This window comes from Leptosomus discolor, chromosome 5 (genome assembly GCF_034619465.1).
Source record: "Leptosomus discolor isolate bLepDis1 chromosome 5, bLepDis1.hap2, whole genome shotgun sequence".
NCBI classification, from domain to species: Eukaryota; Metazoa; Chordata; class Aves; order Leptosomiformes; family Leptosomidae; genus Leptosomus; species Leptosomus discolor.
The window spans coordinates 57572059-57588420 of record NC_141395.1 but is presented as its reverse complement, the minus strand read 5'-3'; the positions used below and the strand labels follow the sequence as shown (position 1 = coordinate 57588420).

Sequence of the window (16362 nt, the reverse complement as noted above, 5' to 3'; positions counted from 1 at the left end):
ATAATGTAATATTATAGAGGATAACTATTAATCTTTTCTCATGTACTTTTCATTTTTCTTTAGAGAGATGATGATAGTTTTGCTAGTGGCTTCCACCTCAAGTCATGACAGGACAATTTGATAAAAACTGCAACTAGCCTGGTTTGTGTCCACATCGAATTCCAGAGAGTAGCTTGTACAGTATAAAGATTGGTTTGCTTTGATTAAATTAATAATATGTAACCCATATTATCTTGCTGCAGTAATACACAATGCAAAGAGCTGCAGTTTCATGGAATCCTTAAGACAGTCAGACAATGAAAGGCAGAGCTGGGAAATGCTGGGCTTTTCATTTTGCAGCAAATGACACAACTCTGCTTTTCTCTTTTCCCAGATCGAAAATAGAAGGCACCCCAAACTTTTCTCACAAAGTGAAATAAAAGAGTAAAACCAAACACTCCAATCATTTACATTTTCTTAACACATGTGAAATAAAAACCTTAAAATATTAGTTTCTATCATTGCTCCAAATTTTAACTAAATGTTCATTGTTAGTGAAGATCACCACTGTTATTTTCTAAATTTCATCAAAATAGATCTTGTTCATACAAATCAACATTTCTCAATATTTTTCTTTCCTTAAAGAGCTAATCTACTTACAGAAACTACTTCTGCAATGCATTCTAACTATGAAGAAACCACAAAACACATACCTAGGATCAATGCTTTTAATCTCCAGATACTATCAGAATATAGCATGGTGCAGCACCTCAGTCTGTGTCCTCAGAATACATGATGGGTCCCTTTGAAGTAACTTTCTGATCCTATAAAACATGTATAAAAGTTCAAAGTAATGCTAATCACAGAATCACAGAATGTTAGGGGTTGGAAGGGACCTCTGGAGATCATCTAGTCCATCCCCCCTGCTAGAGCAGGACCACCTAGATAATAGGTCACACAGGAACGCATCTTTTCTCCAGAGAAGGAGACTCCACAACCTCTCTGGGCAGCCTGTTCCAGTGCTCTGTCACCCTCACAGAGAAAATCACTAAGGACACCAGAAGAGACAAAGAAAATTATGTGTATTATAAAGTTGATCTGAACTGGATGGACAGTGTACTCAGGGAGTAAAAAACAGAAGGATGCACACCATGGGGCACCACAGGGTCTGAGGTTATTTGGTATTTTCATTATAGACCAAAACGAATAGAGTAGAGTCTTCCTACACTAAGAGATGACACTCACCAGGGACATGTAGCGGGGACAGTGAGAGCAAAATGAGAATATATTACGAGATCTTCTCTAAGGTACTTGAAAAAAACCCAGAATGATGGTCATTAGGGGCAAGCATAAACTATCACACCAAGAAAGGAAAAAAATCAACTTCACATAAAAACCTGCTGCAAGAGAAAAAAATAACCATGTCTCTGGGTTCATAATGGAAAGAAAAGAGAGCTAATGCAGTTAAATTGCAGGAGGAAAGACTTAGGTTAGATACTAGAAAAACCTCCTTAAACACTAAGAATAGGACTGGGACAGACCGGCTGTTCTATCACGTTTCCATTATAGTAAGTCTTCAAGAACAAGTGCATAAACATACGTGAAAGAAATGACACAGGCATTGGCGAGACCATGTTGGAACAGAGGATGTTTACAGGCTCTTTAGAGACCTTCTTGCCAGCTCTTTGGTTCTTTGAAATCTCGTCTGTCTGTATGCATTTCTGCAATAGCTCCTTACAGACTACAGATCTTCTTTCTCTGGCACTTGATTTGACCCATGGCTACAGCCAAGTTCAGCCTGCAAGGCAGAGGGAAATTCAGGATCACTATTCCAAGTGAACTTTACATGCAGCATTAAACTAGTGTCCTGGCTTGGCTAGGATAGAATCACAGCCCAGCCATGCTGGGCAGGCCGTTAGCAGTTTCAAGTCAGCCAGGGCAGCTGACTTAGCTACAGGGGTAGCCCATCCCGTAATGTCATGCTCAAGGGGGAAGGTTTCCTGAGGAAGGCAGCTCCTGCTGGGATTCCTCCTGCTCCTGAGGACTGCTCTCCTGTTGATTGTGACAGCTGCATATTCATTTGTCTGAATATAAGTTTGTACACCTTTGTTGGTATTAGTGCTATTTCATTAAATCTGTTTTCACTTCAACCCACGGCTCTCTTCCCAGTTCCCCCTTCCTGGTTGGTGATGGATTGTCAGATGATAGAGCAACTGTTATAGTTTAGTGTCAGATACAGGCTAAATGTAGACAACCAGATGTCAAACTTCTGGAGTAACCTTGTTGCGTTTTACAAACAGTCTAGAAATAAGAATTTCACATCAGAAAAATGTCCCGCTCCTAAACACTTCACATGAACTGCAATGCATTTGTGTGTGGAATATAGTGCTAAAAGTCCTTCCTCTAGAAGTTTCCCATCCAAGGAGTACAAGGCATAAAAATTTTTGAAAAACACTTGTGACTTCACTGGTGCTAAGTTTGGTTTTTGCTTTTTCGCGTCTGCCTGCTCAGAGATGGACAACTGAGCACTGATGTTTCTCAGTCTGTTCCCAGCACCTTCCACTGTGCTTTGATTGTTGTTACTGTGTTTTTTTATTTGGGGAGGGGGGAAGCAGGCAGGCAATCCAGACAACTCTTGTTTAGCTAAACCCACTTTACTTTAGGATTCTTCACAATAACTTCTTTCCTCAGCTAATTTTTTTGTGGTTTCATCTCTATATTGCTTCCAGTAGCTTTCAACTGGTGAGCTGTTTGTATGTTACACATCCCTGAGGGAATTCAGGACAGCTGTAAAATGCCAATACTCTAAACCCTCATGTCTCTACTTGCACAGATGGAGAATCTACCCTTTAAGAAAGCAAGCTGCTCAGCTTCTTTCCCCTCCACAGTGCCACATCAATGGTTTTCAACTGCTTCCCACTTTAAAATCCATAAACATTTTCTAACACATGGATGATCCCAACCAACAACAGACAGATAATCAAGACCACTGACAACAAACTTCCTCTCTTCTTAGTAGCAGATAAAGTTGTACATTTTTAGGAGTAATCCACAATCCTTCAGGAGTCTGGAAACCAGAGTCTGAATATCCCTGTTTTCATCTGTATCTTACTTTAGCTTTCTTCAAAAACAGCAGCAACAACTACAAAAATTCTGCTGTCCCAGAAAGTCATTGGTTGGGTTTAATACAGTTAATAGAACTGAACTGTTGTAAAATCCAGTTTAGTCAGCTATGCAACAGGAAAAGTGCCCATTTTCTTTGGTGGATTTCCAAGCCCTACATGGTGATTGAGACAGTGCTCTGTCATGGGCACTGCAAACAGTTGAGAGCTGTGGACAGACTGGCCTTGATTGGTAATAAATCTTAATTAGTTTTTCTGACTCTTTGAATGGAGAATTTGAATAACCTGCTGCTCATGATGAGGTGCATGCTTTGTCCTTGCAGACAGATTTGTTTACATGTCCCTAAAACACATTTGTAGGAAGCTCTTTCTGCATGTGCTGCTATTTTCTTTACATACATTCACAACATTTCATCAGGTAAATCTCTTGTGCTAAATAAATGCAAGGTCTGATGATTCCAGCAGAAGACACACCAGCTTCATTAGGAAGGTATTGAAGACTCCTTCCTCTTTATTGCACCTTACAGACAAAAAGTAGCTCCTCAGTGCACCTCAGGTAACTGCTATTAGGGAAACCAAGGAAGTGTACATTGTTCAGTGATGATGGCAGCTGATGTCAGAGCCAGAATAGTAATCCCCTACCTTCTCTCTTGCATTCCTACACAGCCCATGATCCTTTCTTGAGGATTTGCCACTACAAAATAGAAATGCGCGTTCAGCTTCTTTCATGCTTCCATGTTTTTCTGTGGTCTACTCAGTGGCTGAATTGACTGGAATTATTGCATGAAAACACATATAATGTCACTGGAAAGAGAAATCTGGGGAAAAAAATGGTGCTCAATAAATTCTGCTCTTCAGAAATTCAATAGCACTGTAGACCAAATCTGTAGAATCAGTTTTGAAGACAAACAGTTAGAAGGGTTCCCATTCTGAAGTTTATAAATCTTAACGATGTCCTGGAGAGTCTGCCACTGAAATAATTCTGAACTTGCTCCTTTGAGGAAGATGTCTCTATAAATGATTTCTAAGCTTTGTATTTGTTCAGCTAGGTCTACTATCAAAAGCATTCTTCAGAAGCCTCAGACATTTACACCTAAAATGTCACCTGCAAAAGAAAGCATGATGTGTTTGCTTCTTAAGTTTTCTAAGTAATAGCTAAAACTTTGTTGCTAAAAAGCTTTCTGATCCCGGATCAAAAACATACTTCGTTCAAACCTCCAATGTACCTTGCACAGCCAGTCAAGATATTTTTACAGCCTCCTTTCCATGTAAAACTTTCATATTGCTTGGGAAAAAAATGCTGTGTGAGTGCTGTATTATTCACAATATTAGCTATAATGACTAACGAAAGAATAGTAAGAAAGTAATTGCTGTGGTTTTAACTTTTAAGTAACTCTCAGGTCTGTGCCTGGCAGCAGAGTCGGGGAGAAGGGGGAACAGGTACTACTCATGGTATAGGAAGATGAAATTGGGGATTGTTTAAGTAAATGGGGCAAATACAAATTCGTGATACTGGATGAGGGAGCTGACCAGTGCCACTGTGAGTTTGCTTTCCATCATCTTAGAAAAGTTGTGGCAAGCAGGGCAAGTCCCCAGTGACTGAAAAAATGCAAGTGCTGTGTCCATTGTGAAATAAAAAGCAGCAAGACACTTACAGAGAACTATAAGCGAGACAAACTAACCTCAGTCCCCAGGAAAATTATGGACTGGAGGGGTGGAATAAAAGTGTGTGGAAAACTGACTGAACTGCTAGGCTCAAACAGTAGCCATCAACAGTTTGAGGTCTAACTGGTGGCTGGTTATGAGTGGTGTGACCCTCAGGGGTCAATGTCAGGCCAGTACCCTTCACATCTTCAGCAATGACCTAGAAAACAGGGATGGTCCACACCTTCATCAAATTTGTGGAAGGAGCAGTTTTGTATGCTGGAAGGCAGAGCTACTGTTCAGAGAGCTCAAAATCCAGAAATGGCCTGACAAGACCTCAGAAAATTCAGCAAAGACAAAATCAAAGTCCTGTACCGGAAAAGGATGACCCACTGGAACAGTATGTGCTGGAGGTGCACTAGCAGGGTATCAGCTTTGCAGAACAGGACCTGCAGGGCCTGCTGGACAAGAGGCACCAGTGAGACCTTGTGGCAATGAAGGTAACGTATGGGCTACATTAGCAATACAGTCATCAACAGATACAAGGAAGTGATTTTTTTTCCAAATATTGCATCTTCTTTTGAGACTCCAGTATAAGAAAGGTGTAAACAAAATGGACAAAGTGGACTCACACTAACATAATCACCCTGGCCAGATGATCAGCATGTTCTCATCATTCTTTATCATTCCTATAGCGATTACATCAGTGGTGTTTTGTTGTAGTTTTAAACTTGATTCCAAACCACCAATGGAAACTGAATAGTTGAGGATGTACCAAGCCCTGAAGAATCCCATTAGAAACACTCATCATATGACTTCATATAGGAAACTACTTGGAGAGCTGCAAGCCAGATCTTAATACATTTAACCTGTGTCCTTCCCATCAGGAGTAGCTTATGCATGGTCTTCCTGGAATGCTACTGAACATTTATTTTTTATTCAGTTTTCAGTACTGATGCCACTACAGTTTGTTTTCCAGGAATGAAATCCCCGAATCCACAGATTTTTCTGCTGTTGCTCCTAACAGCCATTCTGGATTGTTACACGTTTGGGGAGAAATCTCCCAACATTTCCACACTATGAATGTGTCTTATTTTTCATACAGTCACATTCCAAAAAATGAAAAAAAAAAAAAAAAAAAAATTGGAGAGAATCACATTTAACTTCCACACTTTTCCACTAGCAAACACTTTCCAACCTCAACTTCCTTACAGAACACAAATTACAACCTTTTTTTTTCCTTTTTTTTTCTATTTACTTCATTATTTGTATGAGCTTCAGTGATGTCAGGGACAGTTCTAGCAATAAGGCTTAACTAACTTGTACTTACAAACTGCATGTTTAACATGTTAACACTGAGCTCTGTGTGTTAATGTAGGACACTTAATTTTTTAGGATCAACAAACAGCAAACGCTTCCATATGAAAAGAATATTCCCACCCACAGCAACAGAATTCATCTTTCCTACGCAACAAACAACAGAGAATTAATATGCCTCTCAGACGCACAGCCAGAATAGAAACAACCACACCCCACATCCAAATGAGATTCTCAGTTAGATATTTTCAGTGTTTCTTTTCTGAGACAGAGCATATTCTCCTACTTACGAGTGGCAGGAGCAAGTTTATTATCAATTTTTTAAACGTTCAGGAATTTTGTGTGCTTACAGAAGGAACTTATTTAATAACAGGGTATTTTATGCCAATCCTTCTTTCTGAAGCATCTAAAAGTAAGGAAAAAATTCAGCCTTATTGATATTCACAGATATTCACAGATAAAATATCTTTAAGAGAAAGAAGTCTACTAGTCAAAAAGTGCAAGAACCATTAGAATTTATTATTTTATTTGAAACACCTTAATTTAAGTTTTCATTACTAGATTAATGAGTTTATTTAGTATTTGTACAGTGTTGAATGCACTGGAACAATTTTACTTCTAGGATTCTAAAAGCCAATCAGAATGTCAGTGTTTCAAAATAATTTATTGTAATATTCATGTAAGATTATTTTAAAGCTGCCTTGCCTCAGTTTTTTGAAAGATAAATTCAAGCGCTATGTTATATCAGCTGCTTAACCCATGTGCTGTAATTCTTAGCTTGTGACCACCAAGAAAACTTTTTCAAACAAACTGCATCACAGATACTGAAGGAAAGAGAACAACTAGAAATAAAAGAAGAAATTCAAGCTGTTCAGCAATGTATGATAGATTTTTGCAAATATTTTTGGTTTCACAGTTCAAATTTCCTCTGGGACCGGCAAGTTAACACTAGTTCTATTTTTTAAATTGTAATTAGCATTACCTAAATGTTGTGCAAATCAAAGACAAGAGCTTTTGATATTCAAAAAGCTAGTCTGTTTGAAATAGGTGAGGCTTAAATGGGAAAAGAGGCATTTCTCTATGAAAAACGCTTGCAAGATTTACTGGCAGATTCACAGACTCTTTTAAGGCCAGCAAGACCCATTACCATCTAATTACACCTTCTGAATAACACCTGGTAAAGAACCTCTCCTTGTATCTACTGCAACAAGCCCATTCCTCCTGCCTGAATTATCCTTTATTTTTTGAAGGACACCCAAGCTTGTTTTACACATTCAAAATGATGGAGAATTCACTGAGTCTGCAAGGTGCTTCTGTAGCTCAATAACCTTATGGAAGGTGTATGCTTTCCTCCACTTTGAATTTGTTTAGACTCAGATAGACTGAATTGCTAATGGTCTATTTTTTTAAAACAAGAGAGAAAGGTGCTGTAATTAGACAAATCACTTCTCAGTCTAATACGTATGCTGTAGTTAAGTCATCACTTAATATAGTTTTGCAGAAATGGAGAGAGATTTAACATCTTCCATTTCCCACTGTAAGGTACGATTTCTACACTTTCAAGTCTTCCCGCAGTCCTTTTGTGATCTTGCTCTCACTAAAATGGCACTAATATAGAGTGAAGTAAAAGCACTTAGTAATACCTGCTAGTAATCGCAGCATTCACCCTTGATTGTGTCAACCTTTCTCTTCTTAGTATTTCTATCGGTATCTAATAAATTACTGTTAAAACGTATTACTGAACATGTAGACTTCACCAAGTTAATTCAGAAGTAGTCTTCATTTTTGTCAAAATAGATGTGAATGAGCCGTTTTCAAGTATTTGCTACAATCATTAATTATTTTGCCCCAAAGACGACATATTATTTTTGACTTGACATGACCACCCTGTGCCCTCGCATTAGAAATGTACGTGCCCTAATGAGAAATACATTACAGAAGCCCTCTTAAAACTACCAGCAAAATTTATATTCAGGCACTGTGCCTAGTCACCAAACTCCATTCCCTCTCTCCAACAGTACTATCCCAGCAGAATATTGGCGTGGTCTGTGTCTCGTCTGCGTGAAACAAAAACCTTGCAATTCTGATGCTTCCTGTTAATTATTAGAAGTAACCCAATACTCCAATACACCAAAACAAGACTCTAGCCTAAGCAGAAGAAAGGTGGAAAGAACTGTATGGAAAGTATGGTCAAGCTTGTCTGGTAGTCAAGTAACATAATTAGTAAGAACACAAAATTTACAGACTAGTCCTTTCATTAAATGATTAGTCTCAAAGACTTTATTAACTTTATTAAAAGCAGAAAAGGTCATATGAAAGGCTAATATAACTGAGATATTATGTTAAACTATAAGCCTTTTAAGGTATCCACCTTCATAAAAAGTTGCAGCATATTAAATTTATTTAATTACTCTAGAGTAATTTCTAATTTCAAAAGCCTATTTTTATGGAACAACGATAAATTAGAGCATAGATTAATTATTTTACAGATTAATACACACAGTTCTTTCTGCAATCAAGATTTTAAACACTTCTAATAGCTGTCACACTTGTAGTAGGTTCTTTAAGTGCCAAGCAATTATAATTGTTCTCTTAGCATATTGGTTCAATTTAATACCTCCCAAGTTGCAGAAAATTTCACTTCTGCAGTGGAACACACTCATTCACCATATTTCTTTTCAGAATGATAAAATAACATCTTTAAAAGGAAAGGAATACAATATTGCTAATTATCACACAACTGTGCTGGTATATCTCAAACTTATTGAGATCAAGATTCAGGCAAGACATAGGTGTACACTGTAAGCCCCTCACCCCTCAATTCCACAAAAAGATAAATCAGGCCCATAGTGGGTGGTGTTGGCAGTGTGCTTCAACACATGTCCAGAGCAGTGGGAACTCAGCAAGTACAAAAATGTAGCACCTGTGGAATAACTAAAATTATCTAAGTACTTCCAATACTACACATAAAGCTAGTTCTGTGAGCAGTGTTCAGGAGTTTTGTCCAACTTTTTGCTCCATGAGTGAGCAGGAGACATTTCACTTGTGTTAGTCACTTAGTCAAGTAACTGGAGCTCTCCACATGATACCCTATGCTAAACATCCCAGATCACAAATCACATAAATGCTATATATTAAAGAGGAAGTTAAGGTTTATGTCTGGTTTTAAGGAAATCTTTTTCTCTTTCCTTTCTCTTGTAGGAAGGTCTTTGTCAACTGCAGCATCCTTTACCTATGTACAATCAAGCCAAAAGCTTTTCAGCATTGGCCCATGAAGTCCTAGACTATGTGAATCTGATTTTTCCTCTTTTTCTTTACGGTTTTTATTCTTTTAGCAATAAAAATAAGCTCAGAAACTGGATCCAAAGAGCCTGCCCAAGTCTGCGGACAGTATAAAACAGGTATGCCGAGGGGCAATGCTTCATGCATCACATTGGCCACCACTTCCAAAGTCATATAGCCAGGAGTGAACAGAGGTTACCTGCTTAATATCTGGGAAATAGAGTTTACCCAGTTCTTCATGCTCAGCTGGCAACCTCAAGTCAGGGAGTTTTCCCATTACACCACTTTCTCAAACATGTCCCTGGCTGACACTGAGCAGTGGAGCAGGCTTGGTCCAAGCATGCCGACAGGCTTGCACTGGAGTTTGGTGCTACAAGGGATGATGGGGACGGGGGGTGACGGGGTGGGGGGGGTGAGAGGGCAGCATGCTCTGGAAAAGGGGTGGAACTGAAGGATTTAACCTCTTACATAATATGAAAGGAAATCATGCATGTCAAAGTCTGATGTCTAAGGCCAAAATACATCTTATTTTAGATGAAGGTAATAAAGAAGTACTATGAAAATATAAAAATGAGAGAAATGATATATGATAGTATTTGTTTGCCACCTGTGAGAAAATGACTAATAGATTGGGTTAGCAATGAATTTTTGATTTCTGAAGAAACATTAAAGTTAGATGAACTACTGGTTTATTACTTTCTGGAAGAATAATTCCTCCTCTTGTGTAATGTAACAAAAAAGCAAGACACCGTCACTGTGGAGACACACAAACAATCAAGGTTCAGAGTGACATTGTAAAAAGGAGTTTCACCTTTAGTTCACTGGTTGAATTTTAAATAGAGGAGTTGCCACATGCCTCTGGGGAGTTGTTTGATGTCCTGGGTCAGCTCGATCTCAAATACAGCTCAGGTCCTAACAGACAAGTGTTTCCATCATAACCACCACAGCAACCGATAACCTCCCTGACGAGCCCAGCAAAAAGGAGCATTATTGAACCAGCTCCCCTGGAAATACTGTGTCATAACAGCCTTCCCTTTGCCAAAATAGAAGAGCACCTGTTTTCCTCTCCCCTAACGCCTAAAGCTGAACTAATGTTCACTGGATAACGTAATACAAATACAATCACTTCAATCTCCCTTCTCAGTGTCTGAAAGTTTGCAGGGAAGAGTGACTCAGCCCCAGTGCTATTGCCTTAGGAACTGGTTTAAATCATGTTCGAAGCATCCTTGTGATCATCAGATACCTTGCTTTTTCAACAAAAATACCTGAGTGTTGGTCTATGTTGCTTAATGGTTTTTAACCATTTCGGACACTGAAAAAGCCTGCAAAGAAACCACCAAAAATTAACTCAACCAACCCATTTCCCACCTATATTTGCAAATTCTGGCCAAACTTGATTAGGAATTAGTGTTAGAAAGGAATAGTTTTATGTGCCACAGTTTAGATGTATCCCTAACTAAAACCAAATACATAACTGAAGTCTTAAAAAGAAAACTGAGGAAAATAATTCCATAATTAATAAAGGAGCAGTCTTAGGACCAACAGTCATCTCAAAATGTAAAACCACAGCTTAAAATATGACACCACAAAACGCCAATTTCCTTTGATTTATGCTTCATGAAAAAGCAAAACAAATGTTGTACAAATATTTTCAGTAGCTAAAAACTGGCTATCACTACAAAAACACAGCCACAGACATTCCTCATTGCTGGGCTGAACTATTCTCAAAATAATCCAATGTAAAGGCCACTGATGGAAATACTCTGCAGTCACGAAGCATAAAACGGCTGTGTTTGGTGCAGATCACCTTGCTTGTGCTTTAGAGGTATTAGTTAAGCTTCAGTCTACGATTTGCAAAGCACTCTGAACTCTCCTGGCCTCTCTTATCCTAAAATTTCAGAACAGTCACTGCTGTCTTCTTGTAAATACGTTTAAGTAATATTTCAAATAACATTCCCAGAGTCACTTCGCTGGACTCAGGAGCAGCTATGAGGAGCTCTGAAAAACACACGTTACTGTTGCCCTCTGTGGCTCTTTCAGACCAAAAGGAGCAGGAGGAGCAGAATTTTAATAGCATCTAAAAAGGCGAATCCTAGAATCTATTTAACACTGAAAAGGAGAAAAACTCTAGAGAGATTACATCAGAAACCATTCTTATTGTTCAAGAAGTACACCATATTTTCTCTTACTGTTGCAGAAACAAAGCCACCAAATGTATTTTCAAGAAAATATTTTTAAAAATTGATGAAGTGTCAACACTTGACTGCTTGTTTAAATGGATGAAATTATAAAAGCTGTTACAGTCTGTTCAATTTGTTCCAATGTTATTATATACCACAAGGGCTCATTCGAGCGGTGAGAATACTGCAGACAAGGCATGAAGATTACAAGATGTCTTAGACTTCTCCCTAGTACAGTATGAAATGCAATCTAAAGCAGCCAAAATTCTTTTAGTGGAGCTAATTCCACTGGGGCTCGATGGGGAAAAAAAGAATCACTGTTCCTTTATGCTACAACAACACTTTGCTATCTGCTTAATGGGAAGTTAAATGAACCAAAGCTACAGACAGCAAAAACCCCCACCATCAATTAATGTGACAAATTTTAAATAGGAAGGCAAATCACATTTATTTAAAAACTGAGGTCTTGGTTCTGGTGTATTTGTATTTTCCCAAGGTTGAGCTTATAGTTTATGATTTTTTGCACAGTTTACGCTTTCTGAGGAGTATGGATGACTATGGGAGAGGGCTCCTGTTTCTGCCCTGGTCCTACTGACGGCACTTTAAACATGTAGCCCAGGTGACTAATCAAGAGGACCCCGGAAAGCTGTAGCTATTTATGCTCCAGGTGCACCTCAGCTAATGAAAAGTGGTGTACAAGATCTCAATACACACTGCCATCACAAGCACCACTCACATTATCAACTGAAAACAAGGCTTTTGAATGTTAACTTTTTTCTCTTTCTTCCATAATCTGTCACACTCAGATGGGAAGCACAATGGAAGTCCCCGAGGACTCCCAACACCTTTACTAGGAAATAATTCTGATACACCTGTATTTTCTAAACACAGGTTGAGTGGCGAGTTCTCATATTCCAGCTACAACACAGACATGTTGGTCTGAAATTCTGGACCAGACGTCTTTGTACAGGCACTTGCAGGCTGTGGAGGATGATGCAAGTCTACAACATTGCAGCAGGGCTTATGGTCTCTCAACTCAACCCAGCACAAGGTCCTAACACGTAAGATGCACCCATAGAGCCTAGGAACCCCAGTGCACACCAATGTGACAACTGTATGACACAGCACTGAACAGCTTGCACCTCACCTGGAAAGCAGCACACCAGCTGATGATAAATCCCTAGCTATTCAACAATATCCATCCATCCATACTTCTTGCCCAGCATAGACATTTTGCTTTCAAAATTAGACATCTGTACATTTATCGAGGCAGTCAACTTTATGGTATCTTTGTACACCCCAGGTGCGTGAGAAGCAAAGTGTTCTGACCACAAATAAGAAGCATATATTCCATGATGAACTGCGCTTTCCGCAAGACCAGGTACAAAACAAGGCAGTTAATAAAATATTAAGAGATTCTAAGCATATAGCATCTACTAGTAAAACTAGCATGAGAAACGCGCCAGCCTACTTCAATCATAAAACACCGGAGAAAAAGAACCTTAAAATTTTAAAACAGATCATAATTTTTTAAATATCAATGTTATGAAACTTTTCTTTCTAATATTGTTCAAGTGAAAACTATCATGGAAATTCACTAAGGCTTCACCCAGGCTGGTGTCTAACTGGGACTCGTGCTCTGCAAAACCCTGTGCTAGTGTGGGGTCTCCTGCACAGTGGGGCTGCCAGCAGTGGAACTCTTTCATAGCTTCCAAGCCTATTTGCCAGCAAGCTGCTCCTCACTGTGAGACAGATACAGTACTCCAAACAAACCCCTAAACCACTTTTTACTCCTCTAGCACACCTTAATGCCCCATAACTTTTTAAATGTCATGTCTCAAAAACATTGTTTCTGCAGCATATGAAACAGGGAGAAAAAGCCCTGTATTTCAAAGTTGAAATAATAATAATAAAAAAATCATTTGTTCTGCATTGGAGAATTTCTCTCTGCCTTAGCTTACTATTTATAAACCACCAGTCTGGGATTAATTATTATAAATCCTTAAAGCCGAAAAGAAGATTTTAGGCATGTTATGCTATGTATAATCTATACCATTATTAAACTGCAGCTCAAATGCACTTTATGTCCTATTTTTGTTGGTCACCTTTTAACATTTCTGCATTTTATCTACCGTAAATTTTACTCCTTGAGAGAAAGCATTTCTTACTATTTTCAAAAACCCAAACCACCCATCTGACATGCCACTGCATGGGAGGAGCGGTGTCACCTGCAAAGCACACTCACCAGGCACCCCATCTTTCATCCAGTAATCAATGTCCGTTCCATCTGCGTCGTCGTAAACTTCCGTAACATTGATGGGCTGCAGCAGAGTCACGATCTCTTTCACGATGTCCCGAGCTTTAGCATTGCCAGTAAAACCCAGTCCAGACGGCCTGAAGGTGCCCTCATCAGACTCCATGACGATGTCAAAGTTGGAGATATTTTCCTAAACATGTAAGGAAAGAAGATAAGTTTTTGTGGTTGCTATTTTAACTGGCACCATATACTGGATTCTAGATGTCAGTGCAAGCATACCATAACAAATTTGTTTAAGAAGCAGAGAAATACTTCCTGTGATCATGTGTATATAAGCATAAATGAAGGGACCTAATCTTTCTGGATGAAAATGCTGAAACAGGTCAAGTCCTGTTCTGAGGTATCAATATTCTGTAGGAATCACATGACTGGCCTGCTGTCCTCAAATACTTGCTTTAAGACTTCTGAAGTCATCTAGAAAGGCAAGCTATTACCACCACATTTCAGTTTTCAGTTGCAACTCTCACTTTCTTCTCAGATCTGAAACTCAGAAATTCTGTTGCAGAGGGGAGGGTATGCAGTCTGGTTGGCTTTAAAATTAGATGCATTCAAAGCTTGCTTAGACATGAAGGACACCCCATTAAAAAAAAAAAACAAAAACAAACAAACAAACAAAAAACCCCCACCCAAACCAAAACAACAACAAAAAAAACCCCAAACAGCTGCTGCCTCTTCAGAAACACATTATTTTCAATATACTGTGTAGTCAACTCTGACTTCAGTCGGAGGACTGAAATGCCAGGGTTCCTTCCGACCTGAAGGAATAAAGTCGGTTTAAAGGGAAGGTCGTGCTTCCAAGGTTAAGTCCTTACAGTAGACACGAAATTTCAAGATTTTTGTGTACAAACAGCATAATAACATTCGCTTTTAGTGTGCACTTGAAAAATTCTTTTTAGCTAAAAGAACAAAAATTAGCATCCAGAGCCATTTATTTGCTCCTCATACACTGAGAATGCTCAGTCACAAAGGTTTAATTGGAATACAATACTTAGGGACTTTACGTGAAGGAAGGTCTCACTCTTTCTGAGAGGCATGTAACTTTTTTGCAAAATAATACAGTTTATGGCCAGGTCAGGCAGAAAAAAGCTATACTTCAGACTATCTTGAATGTCTAAAGTAAGAGAACTTCCTGCAGGTTTTATTCCTATGCCTAGATCTTATTCGAGAATTTTATAGCTGTAATGGATTATTACAAGAAAATTGTTGCAACAGATACGTGATAGTGGTGAGTAACAGATCCATGTCATTAACAGCCCACATAGGCCTACAATTCAGTAAAGAATTCTCTCACATTTTTCTGGATATAAAACCAAATATGAACTACAGGTGACTGTGAATGTGATATTCACATAAGTTTTCAAAAGTTCTTTATAGAATTTGCCAAGAACTGTGTTGTACACTCGACTTTCCCAAAACTTTTCTCTTTTGAAAAGTTTCATTCTTGAGTGAAAGAAGTTCTAACATAGCAGAGGTATTGACTTTTAACTTAGAAATGTATCCAGCAGTTAAAAAATTTAATACAAAATCTTTGCATACGATGAAGTAACTATGAATGTTATAATACCTTAAAATAACCAAGCTATCTATCCATCCATCCAACTAATGGAAATCAAGGTAGAAATAACCAATGTTGTCACCAAACTGGCAATCACTATTTTTATACAATGAAAAAAATCTTCAGTTTATAAAAGACTAAATGTAAAGAATTAGAATACATGTAGTGCCTAGGCCTATCATCAAATGCAGTATTACAGATCATGAGCCTCAATATGAAATTGTGATTCACAGATCCTCTGAACATAGTGGGAGAGAAGCAGGCCAAGAAAAGCTCACTGCATGGCAAAAGAGACCAATGATGCTCCAAAGTCACAGGTACAACAGAAAGAATGTCTCAAAATTTATGTCTTTATATCACAAGCCCAGGGAGGAAGACTTACGGAAGACAACATGCATTTCTGTCTGCTGGTGAATTGCTAACAAAAGCTAATTTAATTATAGTGAGCCTTGTATAATATCATAATAGAAATGATTCAGAAATGACCTCTTTGGCTGAGTCTTTGAAGCAGGACTTCTCATTTTTTAAGAAGCTGCAATACTCACTGCAATGAGGAACAATAAGGAAAGTAGAAGGGACTATTCAAGGCAGCAAGCACGGGAACAGTGCTGATAGGGAGAAGAAATCTCACCTATGAGTCCAAAAAACAGAATTCCTAAGTTCCAAAACTTCATAACTGCTAGTATAGCAGCATTAGCGCAGTCTTCAGTTGTGTTTTCTCATATAAATGTTTGCATGTGTTTTTAATATGAAACCGAGAAAACAAACCACCCACAATACATTACACCATATTCTTGCCCTGTAAGAAAGCTGTTCAGTTCTGAGAATGTGCTGGAGTGGCACAAAAACAATGCCCTGGGGAGAGAAACTAAGCTCATTGGGGAACAAAAAAGAAACAGGTCACGACTACTTCAAGTACCATGTGTCCTCGAGAAAGCTTTGTCCCTATTTTGTCCACAAGAATAC

At 38.6% G+C, this 16362-nt stretch overlaps 1 protein-coding gene across 1 annotated transcript in view; it reads right to left on the bottom strand.

The window, feature by feature from the left end:
* The window catches only part of CPQ (carboxypeptidase Q), a 174938-nt gene that overhangs the window by 17604 nt on the left and 140972 nt on the right, over nucleotides 1–16362 (bottom strand). The window contains exon 8 of the mRNA XM_086465921.1: nucleotides 13770–13971. Coding sequence (XP_086322047.1) covers nucleotides 13770–13971 — 202 coding nt within the window. The remainder of the gene's footprint in view (nucleotides 1–13769; nucleotides 13972–16362) is intronic.